This window comes from Diabrotica virgifera, chromosome 1 (assembly GCF_917563875.1).
Source record: "Diabrotica virgifera virgifera chromosome 1, PGI_DIABVI_V3a".
Lineage (NCBI taxonomy): Eukaryota > Metazoa > Arthropoda > Insecta > Coleoptera > Chrysomelidae > Diabrotica > Diabrotica virgifera.
Window position 1 is genome coordinate 313,244,421 of NC_065443.1, and position 16,395 is coordinate 313,260,815.

The 16,395-nt window shown below is 32.5% G+C and overlaps 1 protein-coding gene across 2 annotated transcripts in view; it reads right to left on the reverse strand.

Annotated features, from left to right (window-relative positions):
- Positions 1 to 767: 767 nt before the first annotated feature.
- Positions 768 to 16,395, reverse strand: part of LOC114337158 (putative inorganic phosphate cotransporter) — a 53,496-nt gene continuing 37,868 nt past the window's right edge. The window contains exons 8-10 of one of the 2 annotated variants that reach the window (XM_050653072.1): positions 11,672 to 11,916; positions 4,890 to 5,019; positions 768 to 845 (exon numbers count right to left, since the gene is read on the reverse strand). In XM_050653072.1, coding sequence (XP_050509029.1) covers positions 826 to 845; positions 4,890 to 5,019; positions 11,672 to 11,916 — 395 coding nt within the window. In that variant the 3' untranslated portion in view covers positions 768 to 825. Of the gene's footprint in view, positions 846 to 4,889; positions 5,020 to 5,495; positions 6,163 to 11,671; positions 11,917 to 16,395 lie in introns of those variants that run through there. The other variant, XR_007698565.1, reaches the window with a different exon arrangement.

Consider the following 16,395-nt stretch of genomic DNA (forward strand, 5'->3'; position numbering starts at 1 on the left):
TGTATATTCAATGTAATTATGTACAGATAAAAAAATAAAAACAAACTACAATTCTCTTTTTCGTCCTGTTGCAGCAAGTCCTCTTCCGGATAGACGTCTGCAAAATAAAAGCAAAATTAATAATAAAACGAAAATATCCTTACACCTCACTGCGGTGTAAGTTGCAAAACAGTCATGCGATTAAAATATATAAATTTATCGGGAGCTCATTCACTTCACTTACTATTGTTTATTTATGAGCCGCGAATTACTTCAACACGGTACGTCTCGCTGCTCAAGTCAGCCTGCCTCAGTTTGCGAGATAACTTCAGTACGGCGTCTCGCTACTCAGGTCGGCCTACCTCGCTCACTTCGCTTAGCTGGTATTGGAGCCCAAAGCTGTCGCTTCAAGACTGGAGAATCTCGGTTCGCTGGCCTCCTTAAGTATCTCTCTGTCTGTGCTATTTCGGAGAAGTGGAAATGAGTGGGGCGTCTGCGAGGATTGTGGAACTCGTACGGTTTCAGTGTTGGTGCGTGTTCGCGGCGTATCATTAAAATTCCAGGTAGAAATTCCCCGCATTTAATTAGGATTTAAGTCGGTCATGATAACGTACTTTTCAACAATAAAAAATTTATAACAGGAAATTATTTTTATTACTTTACCGTCATTTTTAATAGGCCATTAGGAAAAAAAGCACTATATTTGAGAACCTTATATACCTACTTCGTTCTGTGCTGCTTTAGTGGTATCTTCTTTGTACGCTATTAAATAGTAAAGAAATAAGCAATTGTCTGTTTTATAGTTTTAATATAAAAATAAATACATTAATATTTACACCTATGACTTTAGTTCGTCTCCATTTTTACTGAAAATAAAAACAAATATTAATAAATAACTTAAACAAAAATATATTTAAGAATAGATTATTCTTAAGGGGGGGTATGGTTTGAAATCAACATATCAAGCACATTTTTGTGAATCTTTTTTGAAGCTATGGTGCAATTATTTTATTTTTATATTAAATAAACATCTTAAGTACAATTCAAAGAATATTTAGAAAAAAATTAAGCCAATGGTGACAAATTTTGACAGGCAGCTTACAAAAAAATGGATTTTGCGGTGGACATGAGAACTCGTCACTAGATGATACGAAACAAGAAATTCAAAAAGATTTAATTAGCTTATGAGTTTCGCGAGGTCACAACGTCGAGTTTTTTATTTTTAATGATATTTTAATTATTGGTATCACTCAGTATTAAAAAATGAAATTTTTGGTAAAAATTTTGTGAAAATCTACAGATTTATTATTGTTGAACAAAAAATAAGCAAAAAAGAAAAATATCTTGACGTTACCTTGTAAAAAGGTAGATCGGCCGAGTAGTTTTTCTGTTACAATGTCCACCGCATTTGAAAAAGCAGTTATGAGAAAAATTCGTTTAAAGTATTGCCAACTGCACCTTCATATTCTTATTTGTCTGCCAAATCGTAAAGTGATGCACATTGGAATATGTTTTTTGAATCCAGGAGTAATCTACAAAAGAGAAGGCGAACAGTTGTTTAACGTTTCTCACTACGCTCAAGCGTGCTGGCGCGAAGTCGAAGGTAGAGATATTCAACACGCTGTATCTCTGGTAATTTTACTCCGATCATTTTGAAAATTTCGGAGAGTATTCTTGAAAGTATGCACTTTTATTTGAAATAATAAAACAATATATTTCAAACCATACCCTTAATAAGACTAATGAATAACCAAAAACTTCTCGGTTTTACAATCTGATTTAGACACATCTGATTTAGACAAGGTAGAGATATTTAACACGCTTTATTTCTGGTAATTTTACTCCGATTATTTTGAAATTTTCAGAGAGTATTCTTGAAAGTATGCACTTTTATTTGAAATAATAAAAAAAATTAAATATTTCAAACCATATCCTTAATAAGACTAATGAGTAACCAAAAACTTCTCGGTTTTACAATCTAATTTAGACACATCTTTGCAAAATGAAATCAATTCAGATCAAAAATACATTTGCAAAAATGAAGCGTTTTCCGGGAGGAAGCCTTTCTCAGGAGGAAGGCCCTTATGACGCCCACGAATGCGATAAAAAGACAATAATATGATCAGATTTAACCCATTTGGTCCCACTGTACTCGTCCGAGTACAGCAGCAAAAATTGCCTAGTAGTGACACATCTTGCAAAAGAGTGGTACTCCATGTATATATCCGTTTCTATTAGGAAGTGTTCTAATAGATTTTCACAAATTATACCCTCGGAGGCGCTCCTCTTCCTAACCTGTAACGCAATAATTAGAAGCTAACCTCCATATTCCTGTTGAATCATTGAAGTGTTGCTATTTTGTGGTTTTGATATTATTTATCATTTTTTTAACTTTTATTGTTGAAAGGGTAAGAGACCGTTCAAGTATTACGTAACGCAGGTTGGGGGGGGTCAAAAATCTTCAAAAATTGCGTTACGTAATAGTTAAACGCCCATTACAGTGCGTTACGTAGGGGGGAGGGGGTCAAAAATCTTTAAAAATCGCGTTACGTAATACTTGAACGCTCCCTAAGTACTGGTAATGTTTATTTATACAGTGTAAGAATTTTTTATTGTTGTTGTTTTTATGTTACAAAATAGACATGTACTCATTTGAGTACAGTGGGTTTGTATGAGATCAAATATGTTTATTTGGTTTTTAATTCTTTCATGTTCAATATTTGTATTGGAATTGATTTTTAAGAATTGCGGCGTATGAGTCACATCGGATTTTATGGAATACATAAAATACCCGCTTTAGCTTCAAATGCCATAGCGAGTTTCACTCATAAGATGTATCGGCGGTAGTTGTTCCTCCTAAGGTTGACTATCAAACTGACCATGAGGACATAGATAACGATGATCTTCAGACCCAAAGCTTTCCGAATGATATCCCCGGAGAAATAGAGAAATAGTTTATTACATGGGTGATGACTCTGACAACGACAAAGAAGACAATCTTCCCCTTGTCATTAGAAAAGAAAATTTATTGAAGGGTCAAAATAAAACCAAAAAATCTGACAGGACAGAAGAAATTACTGATATTAGTATGACATCTACAACAGGTTACAAGGGTCGTCTGGATGATATGAAAGAGTAAATCCGAGGTAAATCTGGTATAGAACTATTTCGAGAAATTTTTTGACAATGAAATTATTGAATACTTATATTACAGAACAGTCAAGTAAATATGCCGCTCAAAATAATAATCATCACTTTGTGTAACGCAGGAAGAGATAAAGATATTTCTGGCTATTTCACATTTTACTGTATACCATATAATATATGCACGAGAGAGCAATTATTGGTGGCTAGTGCAATTTGGTATACCCGTTTCCAAGAAATTTAAAAATACCTACATTAAAAATCTACTTATTCTACAAAGCGACTAGCAGAATTTGTACCAATTAGTCTAAAAATGGATGAAAGCGGTCATTTTTCAAAGAAAATAGACAAACAACTTCGATGTAGCCTATGCCGCCAAAGTGCGTTGGACTTATAGCGTTGATTGATAAATACGTACTATCTGACAAACGAGTCCTGGCGGCTGACCTTGCCCGAAAATACACAGCGATAAATGCACAATACGACAAGGTCACGCGCCACGTCTCGCTTGTTCGATAGTATACTTATAGTATAAAGTGTGAAGTGACTCTGTGTTTGAAACGTGATTGTTTTGTACAATTTCATGCTAGTTAGATTATAAGACATGATATACCCAAGTACGTATGTACCTACCTATATTGTAAGAAAATAAAACATTTTCAGTAGTAATTGCACAAGAGCTCTAAAATTATTGAATTTTTCTCGAGTGACACTTTGACAGTTTTAATTTCACGAGCCGAAGGCGAGTGAAATTATGTCAAAGTGTCACGAGGGCAAAAATTCTATATTAATTTTAGAGATCGAGTGCAATTTGTTGCGATTATTTCATGAATAAAACTGTTCAAAACCAAAATTTTATTGTAATTTATTTATGTAAGTACAAATTAGTACAATTAAACACACAGTTGTTATAAATATTTTACGGTTGAAAGTCATCACTTTTATAATTTTTAAAACATTAATTGTCATTAATGTCACTGAATGTATTTTTTCATAGCAACGAAGGGCATCTGACGTAATATACTTGACGACGGGAAATTATCAAAAATTATCAGTCTAATTTAGATTTCTGTAGCTTTCTATTGGTCATAATCTCCTATGAATGAAATAATCATTATTATACAATGTTTTATATATTGACTCCCGATCAGCCCATTGTACTCGTATGAGTACACCTACTTTTTGCTAGAAATTAAATTTTTTTATGTCAAATAACAACGAATTTTTGCTATTTAACCCAGGATCAAGTGCATTCAAAGAAATTTTGTATTATCAAAAAATAAATGACGTGGGATCAAATGGGTTCAGAGTGATGAATCTGTCCACTGACGCAACTAGCATGGACGACCGTTCGAGAGAAGCGAGTTGTACAGTCAGCCACGACCCACCCAGGGTTGTAGGGCCACGTGTAGAAGAAGAAGCGTTTTATAATGGGGTGATTACCTTTGCCTCGCCTGTTACTTAGCAGCGATTTATGCAAAAAACTGTTTATATAGTTTCCAACTCGAGCTGTGAAAGTAATCCAGGGAAAGAAGCCCCAAGGAAATAGAACAAGAGGAAGGTCCTGTAAAATATGGATAGACGAGGTAGAGGAAGATCTTAAACCCATTCGATAGGGCAGAATGAAAGAACATGTGTAAGTAGGCCAAGACTCACAAAGGTTGTAGCGCCATCAAAAGAAGAAGAAGATAGTTTCCACCCAACTCAAAAGATATAACTTCTGGTCTAAGAGAAAAAAACTTTCTTATAAACCTAAAAATAATTACCTTCTTTCCGCCTTTTTCCTTCATTCCATGGTTGTCTTTTTCCCGACGTAAATAATGTGTTATATATAACACCAAATATATTCAATCCCATCGTTAAGTAGAAAATGATACGCCATTGGCTAATATTGTGCTAAAAATTTAAAAGTTACAATTTCAGGTGTTACAATTTCAGGTGTTACAAAAAGTTCTGGGATAAAGAGAGTTTTGTATGAGGACATATTATGTTACAGAAAAATGACAAAATCACGTTAATTTAATTTAAATTTTAGCTGTCACCATAATTTGTTCAGGGGTAAGAGAGCCTACTTTTGGATTCAGGGGTCGGGAGTTCGAACCTCAGCTGGGTAGGAAATTTTTCAATTATTAAAAATTAAAATAGTTTCTATCCTTGTGGGGTCGGTACTCCAGACGTTTGGACACAATTAGCGTCTCTTTCTAAAGACAATGAAGTCGACTTTACTAAATAACAAGACATTTACTCATCACATACACTATACATTAAACTAGAATCTGATTACGAAATCAACTGTACCATTCTAATGGTTCTAGTAAAATTTTGAGCATTTAATTTTTTAAATTTAAATTCAAAGGAGTATAATTTCTTACGTGAGTAGACTCTTTTTTTTATTTCTTTTTCTTCTTCTTCCTCTTTATAAGCAATTCTGCTTGTTCATTGGCGGATTGATCCCTCTATGGAAGGTTGTTACTCCATCTTTTGCGCGGTCGGCCGAAACTTCTTATACCGATTGGTGATTTATCTCGTGCTATTTTGACCACACGTGTCTCCCCCATTCTGATTATGTAACATTCTTTTTCTTTTTTTCTATTTAGTGTCCATTCGTTTATACACTATACGTTCCATTGTCTTCTGATATCTTCACTCCTCTACCGATCTCTCCGTGTATTTCCTGTAATTCTTTTCAGTAATCTCATCTCTGCCGTTTCTAGTAGTCTTTGTGTTGTGGCTGTATCGGGTCTTGTTTCTGATGCATATGTCATTATTGGTCTTACACTGGCTCTATAAATTCTTGACTTCATCTCAGTGTTAATATTCCGGTTTCGCCATATAGTGTTAAAGGCATTAGTGCCTTTTTTTACTGGTCCAATTAATTATCCAGCTGATTTTATATTTCCTATGGTAGGACAGCACAAGCGGGGATTTTTGCAGTTACTCGTACGCGTCAGATTATCATATGGGGAGAAACCTGGTGCCCTGCAGATGTACCTCTACCATATATTAGCTCTTAACACAGGGGAGTTCGTTAAAGGGGGCCTGAAAAAAAATCTATCCTTAAAAATATGTACTCGAAATTGTCAGATTAAGGCTATGGGTACATAATTCGCAAATATTTTACGTGTATCCCTACTTTTTCTGTCTTTACACGGCAAATTACGCGTAGTAAAATTCACACTGGTATGGATATCTAAACATTACTAGAATGTCATTCTAGTTGAAAATGTCATTATTGATTTCAAGAGATGGGTTTTGAATGTTCTTGGATAACTGTTATTTTTATAATGGGAAATTATTAATTCAGTTAATAAATGTGATAATTTTTTCACTAACTAGGTATGTATTCAGTGATTGTAATAATTTATTTGTACAACAAAGACTAATACTCAATCGAGAAAAGAGGAAAAGTGTTAAAGTGATTTTTTAATAATGTATTGTTATGGAACGCTTACAATTTTGAACATCTTTAACAACAAAATACTTGGATCACAGAATATATTATCCTGATGTATTCTCTGCTTGGATCTTCCACAAATAATACACAATAAATAACTTTTTATTAAGTTCACGTCTTAAATCAATTATTTATCAAATACACTATATTTCAATAATATTTAATCAATAACTCAACATATTCCCGATGCAATGTCAAATATTTAAAATTGTCACTGCTTGTCAGTGTCTGACTGACAATATATGCTGACAATATTATATTCGGCTGAGTACGTTGTAAGACAAAGATAGATTTGGAAAATATTACCACGGCATTGTGTTTATTTTTTTCGAATCCTGAAAAAACCAATAAATATTTTTGAAAAATTTAAACGCAGAATGAAAGACTAAATTATTACCGAGGGCCGAAAGTCCCTTAGAATAAATAAAAAGTTTATTTTGAATGATATATTTGAAATTAAAAATCACACTAAATTTTCTCTTAGTTTTTCACCCCTGTAACTTATTAAAATAAACATTATAGAAGTTCTCAGGGACTTTCGGCCCTCGCTAATAACGTGATCTTTCATTCTGCGTTTAAATTTTTCAAAAATACTTATTAGTTTTCTCAGGATTCGAAAAAAATGAATCCCCATTTGAATTGCATTGCAGCCGAAAATACGTACCGATCCTCTTAAGATAAGGTAATTTAACGCTTTCAGAACTACACACAGAATCTTCTAAAATAGGACTGGAAATGAATTTAAACAAAACAAAAGTCATGCACTCCGAAGAAATCGTGACAATAATAAACGACAAAGTTATAGAAAAGGTTGAAGAATAAGTATAATATATACTAGGACTTGTATACTTGTACTTAGGACAATAGTTATTTATGTACCAAGTCAGTAAAGTGACTCTTTATCGAACAAGTCTGATATCATGAGCCGAGCGAGCCTAGCGATCGAGTCGAATAACAGACGAGTTCGATAAAGTGTCTTTACTGACGTGGTGCATACAAAATTTTATCGCCAATCATAAAAAACATTAACACTTACTTAATTACATCCTAATGAGAAAAGAGTGTGTGTACTTAGTACGCACGTAAGACGTTATACTTCTATTATTATGATTTAAACGAAATAAATATATTTTATACAGTTAATCGTATTTTTATTTAAATATTAAACCAATTTTAACACTTAAAATAAAATACCAAAAATTAAAAATACCGTTAAGGGTTACGTTATATTTATGAAGTGTAGCCTCCCACAGCGCAGTTGCTTTTCCCTTGAGGAATAGTAGAAAATCTAAATAAATATATTTGCTAACAAACTATCATTAATATCTGTCACCGTCCTATATACATATAATCAAATTAACAAAAGCACCATTTCATAATATACAATTTGTATTTGCATTAATACAAAACTTTTTAAGAATTTTATTAATTTTAGATGAAATAAAAATTTCGTATGACAGTAATGACGATGACAGAAAGCTTTTGCATGATGGCCGATTTCGATGTTTAATCGATAGTTGTTATCAATATTGAATAAGTGCCTAATTACTAAATCTGTAAAGTTTTGATTTATGTTTTATGAATATAATTGCAAAATACAACAGAAGTTCACTTTCTGATATAAATTTAAATAATAATAACGTAAATTCACTCAAATAAATAATCTATTACTGCCATCGATCACTTACATTCAATCTCAGTTTATTTTGATTAATCGCGACAGGTAAAGTAAAATTCTTCTTTCAGTACAATAAAGTGTTACTTTACTGCCGCAAATGAGGGCAAATGAGTACAATAATGAATGACTTTAGTGACGGTTGGCGATAAAAAATAATGCTAAGTAGGGAAATTCAAACGGAGGAATTAAAAAGAAGAAGAAAGTTAGCATGGACAGCATTCGGCAAACTGAACTATATAGGTACTCAGAAATCAGCGAATTTAACTACATCTTAGATCTAAAGTTTTTGATGCATGCATTATTCCGATTAACATATAGGGCACAAACATGGACAATCACAAAAAAGAATATGAACATGCTCAGAGCCACTCAACACGCGATGGAAAGAGCAATGCTTGGCATATATATCACTTAAGGGCAGGAAAACAATCACATGGATAAGACAGAAAACCAAAGTCACCGATGTTGTACAAAAATCATTAAAATTGAAATGGGAATACGCTGGACATGTAGCTAGGAGCGATCTAAATAAATGGCACAGAACAATTTTAACCTGGAGACCATACCAACACAAAAGACCCAGAGGCAGAACTCCTATGAGATGGACAGATGATCTGATACGAACTGCCAGGAAAAATTGGCTACAAGTAGCGTACAACAAAAAACAATGGAAAGGAAGACTTAAAGAGGCTTATGTTCAGATGTGGAAATGAATGGCTAGACGAAGAAGAAGAAAGAAGAAGTTAAGGACATGTAAAACAGTGTATATTTCAAAAATCTGACGATTTGAGCGGGGCGTAAGGAAATGGGTGAGTTAAAAAGTTTCACAAAAAAAAAGCAAATAATTCGCGAAATGAACGTTAGATTGAAAAACTAAAAAATACGTTCGAAATACTGAAATCGAAAAATACTGAATCGAAATTAAATATAATGCCTTTTATCTAAAAAATACGTGTTTAATATTTTTCAAAAATCTATCGAATGATACCAAACATGACCCTCCACGGAGAGGGGTGGAGGGTAAATTTAAAATTTTAAATGCAAATCCCTCGATATTTCTCAAAATAAACATTAGATCGAAAAACTGCAAAATACACTTAATCAATATTTTTAAAAAATCTATCGAATGATACCAAACACGACCCCCCACGGAGGTGGGATGGGGGGTTACTTTAAAATCTTAAATAGGAGCTCCAAATTTTTATTCCAGATTTGGATTCTTTACGTAAAAATAAGCAACTTTTATTCGAGACATTTTTTCTAATCATGGACAGATGGCGCTATAATCGGAAAAAAGATTGTTGGAAATGGAAAATTAAATTAAAAAATGGAAAGGTCCCACTAAAATGGAAAACGTTACTAAATTTTTTTGGTTTTAGGACCTACTCTTCACAACCCAATAGGTCCCCAAAGCGCTTGAGTGACTGCACATTTAGCATACTACGCTCCCTTACTACTAGACCAGTGGTGCTCAAAGGGTCGATCGCTATCGACCAGTCGATCGCCAAAGTTTTTGACGTCGATCACGATTCACGGGAAAAATACAAATTGAAAAGATATGTCTGCTATCAAAGACATTTGGCTAAAGAAAAATTGTTAACAATGCTGCCTCTGAAAGAAAAACCTCGCGGAGAAGATATATACAACGTTTTTTTTTATTTTGTAAAACAATACGAGCTAGCGATTTACAAACTAGTGTGTATTACAACAGATGGTGCACCATTCATGACTGGCGTTAACAATGGATGTGTTGAATTATTACGAACTAACGATGACTTTTCATCGTTTTTTTCATTTCATTGCATCATTCACCAGCAAGTTTTGTGTTCCAAAATTTTAAATATGGACAACGTCATGAAGATAACAATAAAAACTGTGAATTCAATCAGAGTGCGAAGCTTGCAACGGCGTCTTCTTAAAGAGCAATGGAAAGCAAGCGACCCTGCGGAACACACTGATTTACTTCTGCATACAGATGTGAGATGGTTGAGCTGTGGAACATTTCTAGATAGGTTCCAGGAGTTACTTCCTGAGATAATTTCTTTTCTAGAAGAACGGGGGAAGACGCTCATTTACTTCAAAACGAATAATGGCTCGGTGATCTGGCTTTCGTATCGCAAATCATTTGAACCTCCTAAGTTGGAACTACAGGATAAAAATAAAACAATTATAGATGTGATCAGCACAGTACATTCTTTTTTCAACAATTTGAAATTATTGATTAATCAAATGAACAGAAAGAATTTAAAGAACTTTTCATCGTTGAAAAAATGATATCCTCTCATGTTTATCAGGAGACGGAGCTGCAAGCAGTTCATAGCGAGTTTGAAAGACGCTTCGCTGATTTAAAACAAAACTGTCAGATATTGTAACATTCATGGCTAATTAACTTTCTTGTGAAGTGATGTAAAAAATTGCCATGTAAATATCCATTACTTTCAATATGGAGATTATGTCCGTCCAAACTGAGGTACTAAAAATAATTTTGGATATACTCCTTAACGGAGTAGGCGCAAAATCTTGGTCTGATATAATTTAAATGCATTCATTTCTTTCAAATCCTGAGAAAACTAATAAGTATTTTTGAAAAATGTATACACAGAATGAAAGACTACATTATTACCAACGGCCGAAAGTCCCTGAAAACTCCTACTTATAATGTTTATTTTAACAAGTTACAGGGGTGAAAAAAAAAGAGAAAATTTAGTGTGATTTTTAATTTCAAATGTTTCAATAAAGGAAACGTTTTTTTTTTTTATTCTAAGAGACTTCTGCCCTCGGTAATAATGTAACCTTTCATTCTGCGTTTAAGTTTTTCAAAAATACTTATACTTATTAGTTTTCCCAGGATTTGAAAAAAATGAATACATTTAAATAGCATTGGACCAAGATGCCTATCCCCTTAAATCCAGAACGACCGATACGAAATTGGTCTTTCATATCGTCTGACAAATATTTGTCTTTGAGGCAAATAGCTTTGCAGCTCACAGCATTCTTTGGCTCAACGGGCTCAACGTACTTGTGTGAGTTTGCATTTTCCCAAATTATGTAGTGAAATCAAAGTATCGTAATCAACTAACTGACGAATATCTCTCATCATATGAAAAACTTCTGGATGATATGCAGTGCCATGCATTAACATCCAAATAATAAGATGAAAACGATGACCTTAATTACATCTCTCTGTAGTTACAACTATCAAATATAAATGTGCAATAATTTTTTTTAATTTCAAAAAAAATTTTTACTAACAGTCGATCGCTGGACGCTTGCAGTTTATGTGGTAGATCCCACGCAGTACAAGTCTGAGCACCACTGTACTAGACATACAATCCAATGCCGAAGATAATTATTACAAAAACGAAATTACTATAAAGAACAGGAAAATATTTATTTTATCTTTAGTTAGTACATACCTGATCCTTTACAATAATTTGTGCCAAGACAGGAGCAAACGAAGAAAGTCCAATTGAAAGTCCATTAGTAAATCCCATCATAACGCCTGAAAAATTAGGAGCCAGATCCAAATGGTTTACGACTTTACCAGATTTACCGCTTCCGTGGGAACCGCTGACAAGTATTATACTCAAAATGACATAGTTTTGATCATTTGAACCGGTGGTAGTTAGCAAAAAAATAGCAACTGCTGGTATAAACATTCCTGAAATATTTTATGTGTTAGTGTAGTCACTGAAGGTTTTTCCCTCCCATTTCGTTGAACCTCCATCGATTTTCATTAAAATTGGTAAGTGGTTAGAGTGTACATGATTGAATAAAAGCAACATGATGCCAGCTTTCTTTTTTACCCTGGGGGCCGATGCCACCCCCTCGCGAGGGTGAAAATTATTTTATTAAAGATAATCCCATAAATCGATAGAGGGACAAATAGGGGAGTGCATATAGATTTTCACTTCGGAAAAAATCAAACAAGATAGAACTTTTTTTAATTTCATTAAGAAATGTTTAATAAACAACATATCAAAAAGTTCTACTCGAGAAGTGGGTGCTTCATTTTTATTAAACAAATGAACTACGAAATTAGATGTTTTTTTAAATATCTCCGAAAATATAAATTTTAGAAAAAAACTGACTTGACCATTGAAACATTCAGAAAATTTTACAAAAAAAACCTTATATAAAGAATTTTAAAATTAAATCTGTATCTTCTATGATTTTTTATTTATAACGCTAAAGTCACCCTTCTCACAAACATTGGCGCACTGTAAACTAACGTACGGAGAAGTGTGCGGTTGAGTTATTTTAACGTAATTCTTTAACTAATAGATTAAATGAAATTTTACGTATTGAACATGAAAGAAGAATAATTAATCTATTTTATGGTTACAATAGAAAGAAATAAAATGTATGGGCATAAGTATGGTGTGGGCGGAAAGTGAGCCTTACATGAATTTTGTTTAAAAATGTGTAACTAATACAATTTTTCTTATAAAACTCTCAATTTTGCACAACTTACCTTTCAAGCATCTTACTAAATGATGTTTCGTTCAAAAAAATCTCAAAAATTTAATTCAATGATATGAGGTCTCAAAAAATGTAATTTTTGAAATCTTCGTAGTTTTATAGAATTACCACCACTTTAGGACGGTTTTACTCAAGTTTGAACAGATTTATTACAGATTTATAAGTGCTTTTTTAAAGCTTAGGATGCAATCTTTAAAATTCACTAAATTATTTTACTTTAGAAATGAAAAAAACTATTTATTTTTAAGAAGATTAAGAAAGATAACAAAAATGTAATACAAAAACCGAAAATTACCAGCTAAAAAAATGTTTATACAAAGTGATCAAAACTTTTTTCTGTAAAACTGACCTAAAATACATTTAATAATTAGCTTCAACAATAATAAATGTTTAGTAAAAAATTTTTTTTGGCTCTTATACAGTATGTCTGCGTAACTGGGAACCTATTGATACCTTTTTTATTATGAGTTTTACAAAAAAAAATTCTCTATAAAATACTCTGCATCGTATATAATCTACGATACAATCATCAAATATCAAATTTAGTTAATGTTATACGAGGTATGGCAAAAAATATGAGTTTCACTCAAGAGTAAAGTATCTTTACATTTCACAATATCGAAAATTGTTATTAAAAAAAGTTGTTTGGAATTAAAAAATTTGTTTTAGTGTATAATTACATCCTTCTAATTAAAATATTGTGAATAATAAAGACACTTAACTCTTAAGACAAATTCATATTTTTTACATACCTCGTACAGAATTAAAAAAGTTTGATATCTGATAGTTTTATCTTAGATTTTATACCAGGGACAGCATTTTATGAAGAATACCTTTTTTTCGTTAAAGTGATAATAAAATAGTTATCATAATTGTAATAAAATGATGATGAGTATCCGTAATTTGAGAAAAAATTGAAAAAAAAAATTTCTATTAGAATGATGTAATTGTATATTTAGACATATTTTCTAATTTCAAACAACTTTTCATAATAGCATTTTTTGATATTCTGGAATATAAAGGTATTTTACTCCTTAACGAAATTCATATTTTTGACATAACTCGTATAAAATTGATAAAATTTGATATCTGATGGTTCAGTTTTAGATTTTTGACTATCCAGAGCACTTTATTAAGAATAACTTTTTTTCGTAAAATTGATAATAAAAAAGTTTTCCATGTGGTTCCTGGCTACGCAGACACACTGTATAAGAGCTTCTGTGTAAGAATTTTCAAATTACAATGCCATATTCGTATTCCGAATAATCAAAAACAAAATAGAAACTTATTTTATCAAAGTAAAATGATGAATTTAATTGAATGAAAATTATTTATACAAAACAATTGTTATTGTTTAAACAATAAATAAACAATTAGCGGCCAAATCTGCGAGTAGAACTTTTTACTTTAACATGTAAATAAACTAACAAAAAAGTTTTAGAAAAATATAAGCTTGTTTGAATTTTTCCGAAACAATGCATATTTTCGTTCTAATTGCACTCCCCTAAAACTCTAAGCAAAATTGTTATCAATATTTTTTGAGTTATTAAAGGTCTAATATTTTAATAATTTTCGTGATAAGATTTTTTGTGAAAAATGCGTGTTTTAAAGCGGTTTTTCGTAATATAAGTAGTGTATCTCAAAAACTATTTTTTACAAAGAAATTAATATTACCAAAATTGAAGCTAATAAAAAATCAAATAAATACTGTATATTTATGTCACAGGACCATAATTTGTCAGCCTTTGTGTTTTAAATTGGAAACAGAACAACAGTACGCATTTCGGTCTTATTAGACTTCGTCAGCTACAGATATCTGAATGCAACCAAAACCCAGAGGCCAACAAACGTCTCTTGAAAGCTTCCTACTTAAGTAGTTGTACAATGGCGCCATCCTCTGAGATGGCCGGAACGAAACATTTTTGTTTAAAAATCGTTTTCTATCCATTGTACTACTGAAGTTTCTTCTTCTTCTTAAGTGTCTTGTCTTCCCAGTACATTGGCGATCAGTCTCATGATCTTTACTTTATCCCCAGTGGACCTAAATAGTGTCGTGGTGCTCAGTCCATACCAAAGGCCGAGGTTCGCAAGCCAGGATATTTTTCTGCATCCCGGGTCCGGCTTTCCTTTTATCATTTCTTGATTTTTTATCATTTTTAATTCTCATCCATTGATTTGGTATCTTCTGGGTATTTGTTGTTAAAGATATTCAGGTCTGGACTTCTGGACTCTGGTAGTTCTTTTGCTTAGTGGCTTGCTTTTAAATACATTGATGTTGATGGTTTGTAGGTTTGCTGTATTTATGTTCTCCATCGTATGAATCGTCAAGCTTTTGTATGAATCTTTAAGCCTCTAATGATTTGCTTCCACATAGATATCGTTCACTTTCTTTCCTATGTTTGGTTTTTATATCTTATAACCATTCTTTTAAAAATTCGTTGTTGATTGCTATATGGGATTTGGTGATCTACTTCTTTGGAAGTAAGCCATTTGTGATATGCTGTATTTTTATTGGAGCCATTGGACCCATTTAAGAGACAACTTATCGATGTGTGTCTCCTTAAATCATTTAACAATAAAACACTGAAAACGTTTATTTTCTATACTTCCACAAAATTTATTACAACTATGTGACTACAGCTGTTTCGGCAGAGTGTCTTTCTCAAGTGATTTAGATTACTATGGGTTTGTCTTTTTAAAGTCTTTAACTGAAGAGGTTGAAGAGTGGTGAGCTGTTTGTCTCGAGTTGGTCATTTAGAATTATATCTGTATTTTTCAATTTATTAATTTCCATTGATTCTAATAAAGATAGTTTAAGGCCTTTATTTTGAATAAAATATGCAGAATTTGAAACTGTTCATTAAAAGAATGATTATGATCTAGAAGGTGAAGTGCGTATGTTGAAGTGTCTGTTTTTCTATTGTTGAAAGCCCTTTAGTGTTCTGCTATCGGTTTGTCAAAGGTTCTGCCAGTTTGACCAATGTACGTTTTCGGACAGACACTACAAGTTAGTTTGTAAACACCACTCTGTAGTTGTTTTCTCTTTCGGCTCTTATTGTTCTTATTAGCTTAAGTTGTTGTTAGTTCTGAAAGCTGGTGTTATTCCTTTCTTTTTTATGTATCTGGCGATTTTTGTTGTTATCTTGCCAGTATATGTATGTGGTAGAGCAGAAGGTACTGGGTTCTTCCTGTGGTGGTGGATAGACTAATTTCAGAGCTTTCTTATGGAGTTTTTGGTTTAAAATTTTATTAATTGTTTGTTCGTTATAGCCATTGTTTACTGCTATTTGTTTAATGATGTTCAGTTCTATTTCGAAGTTATTTTTTGACATGGGAATTTCTGTCAGTCTATGTATCATGCTATGGTAGGCTGCTAGTGTGTGTTGTGTAGGATGGGATGATGAATTATGTATAGTTGTGTCAGTATGGGTAGGTTTATGATATACGGAGAACTCATGTTTGTTGTATAGTCTGGTAATTGTTACATCTAGAAAGTTTATGGACTTATTCTGTTCTGTTTCTATTGTAAACTCAATATTACTATGAAGTGAATCAATGTATGATAGAAATTGGTCAAGTTGCCTATTAGTTCCTGTAAAGTATACTAGTATATCATCCACGTATCTCCACCAATATAAGAACTGTTTAAATACGGGAT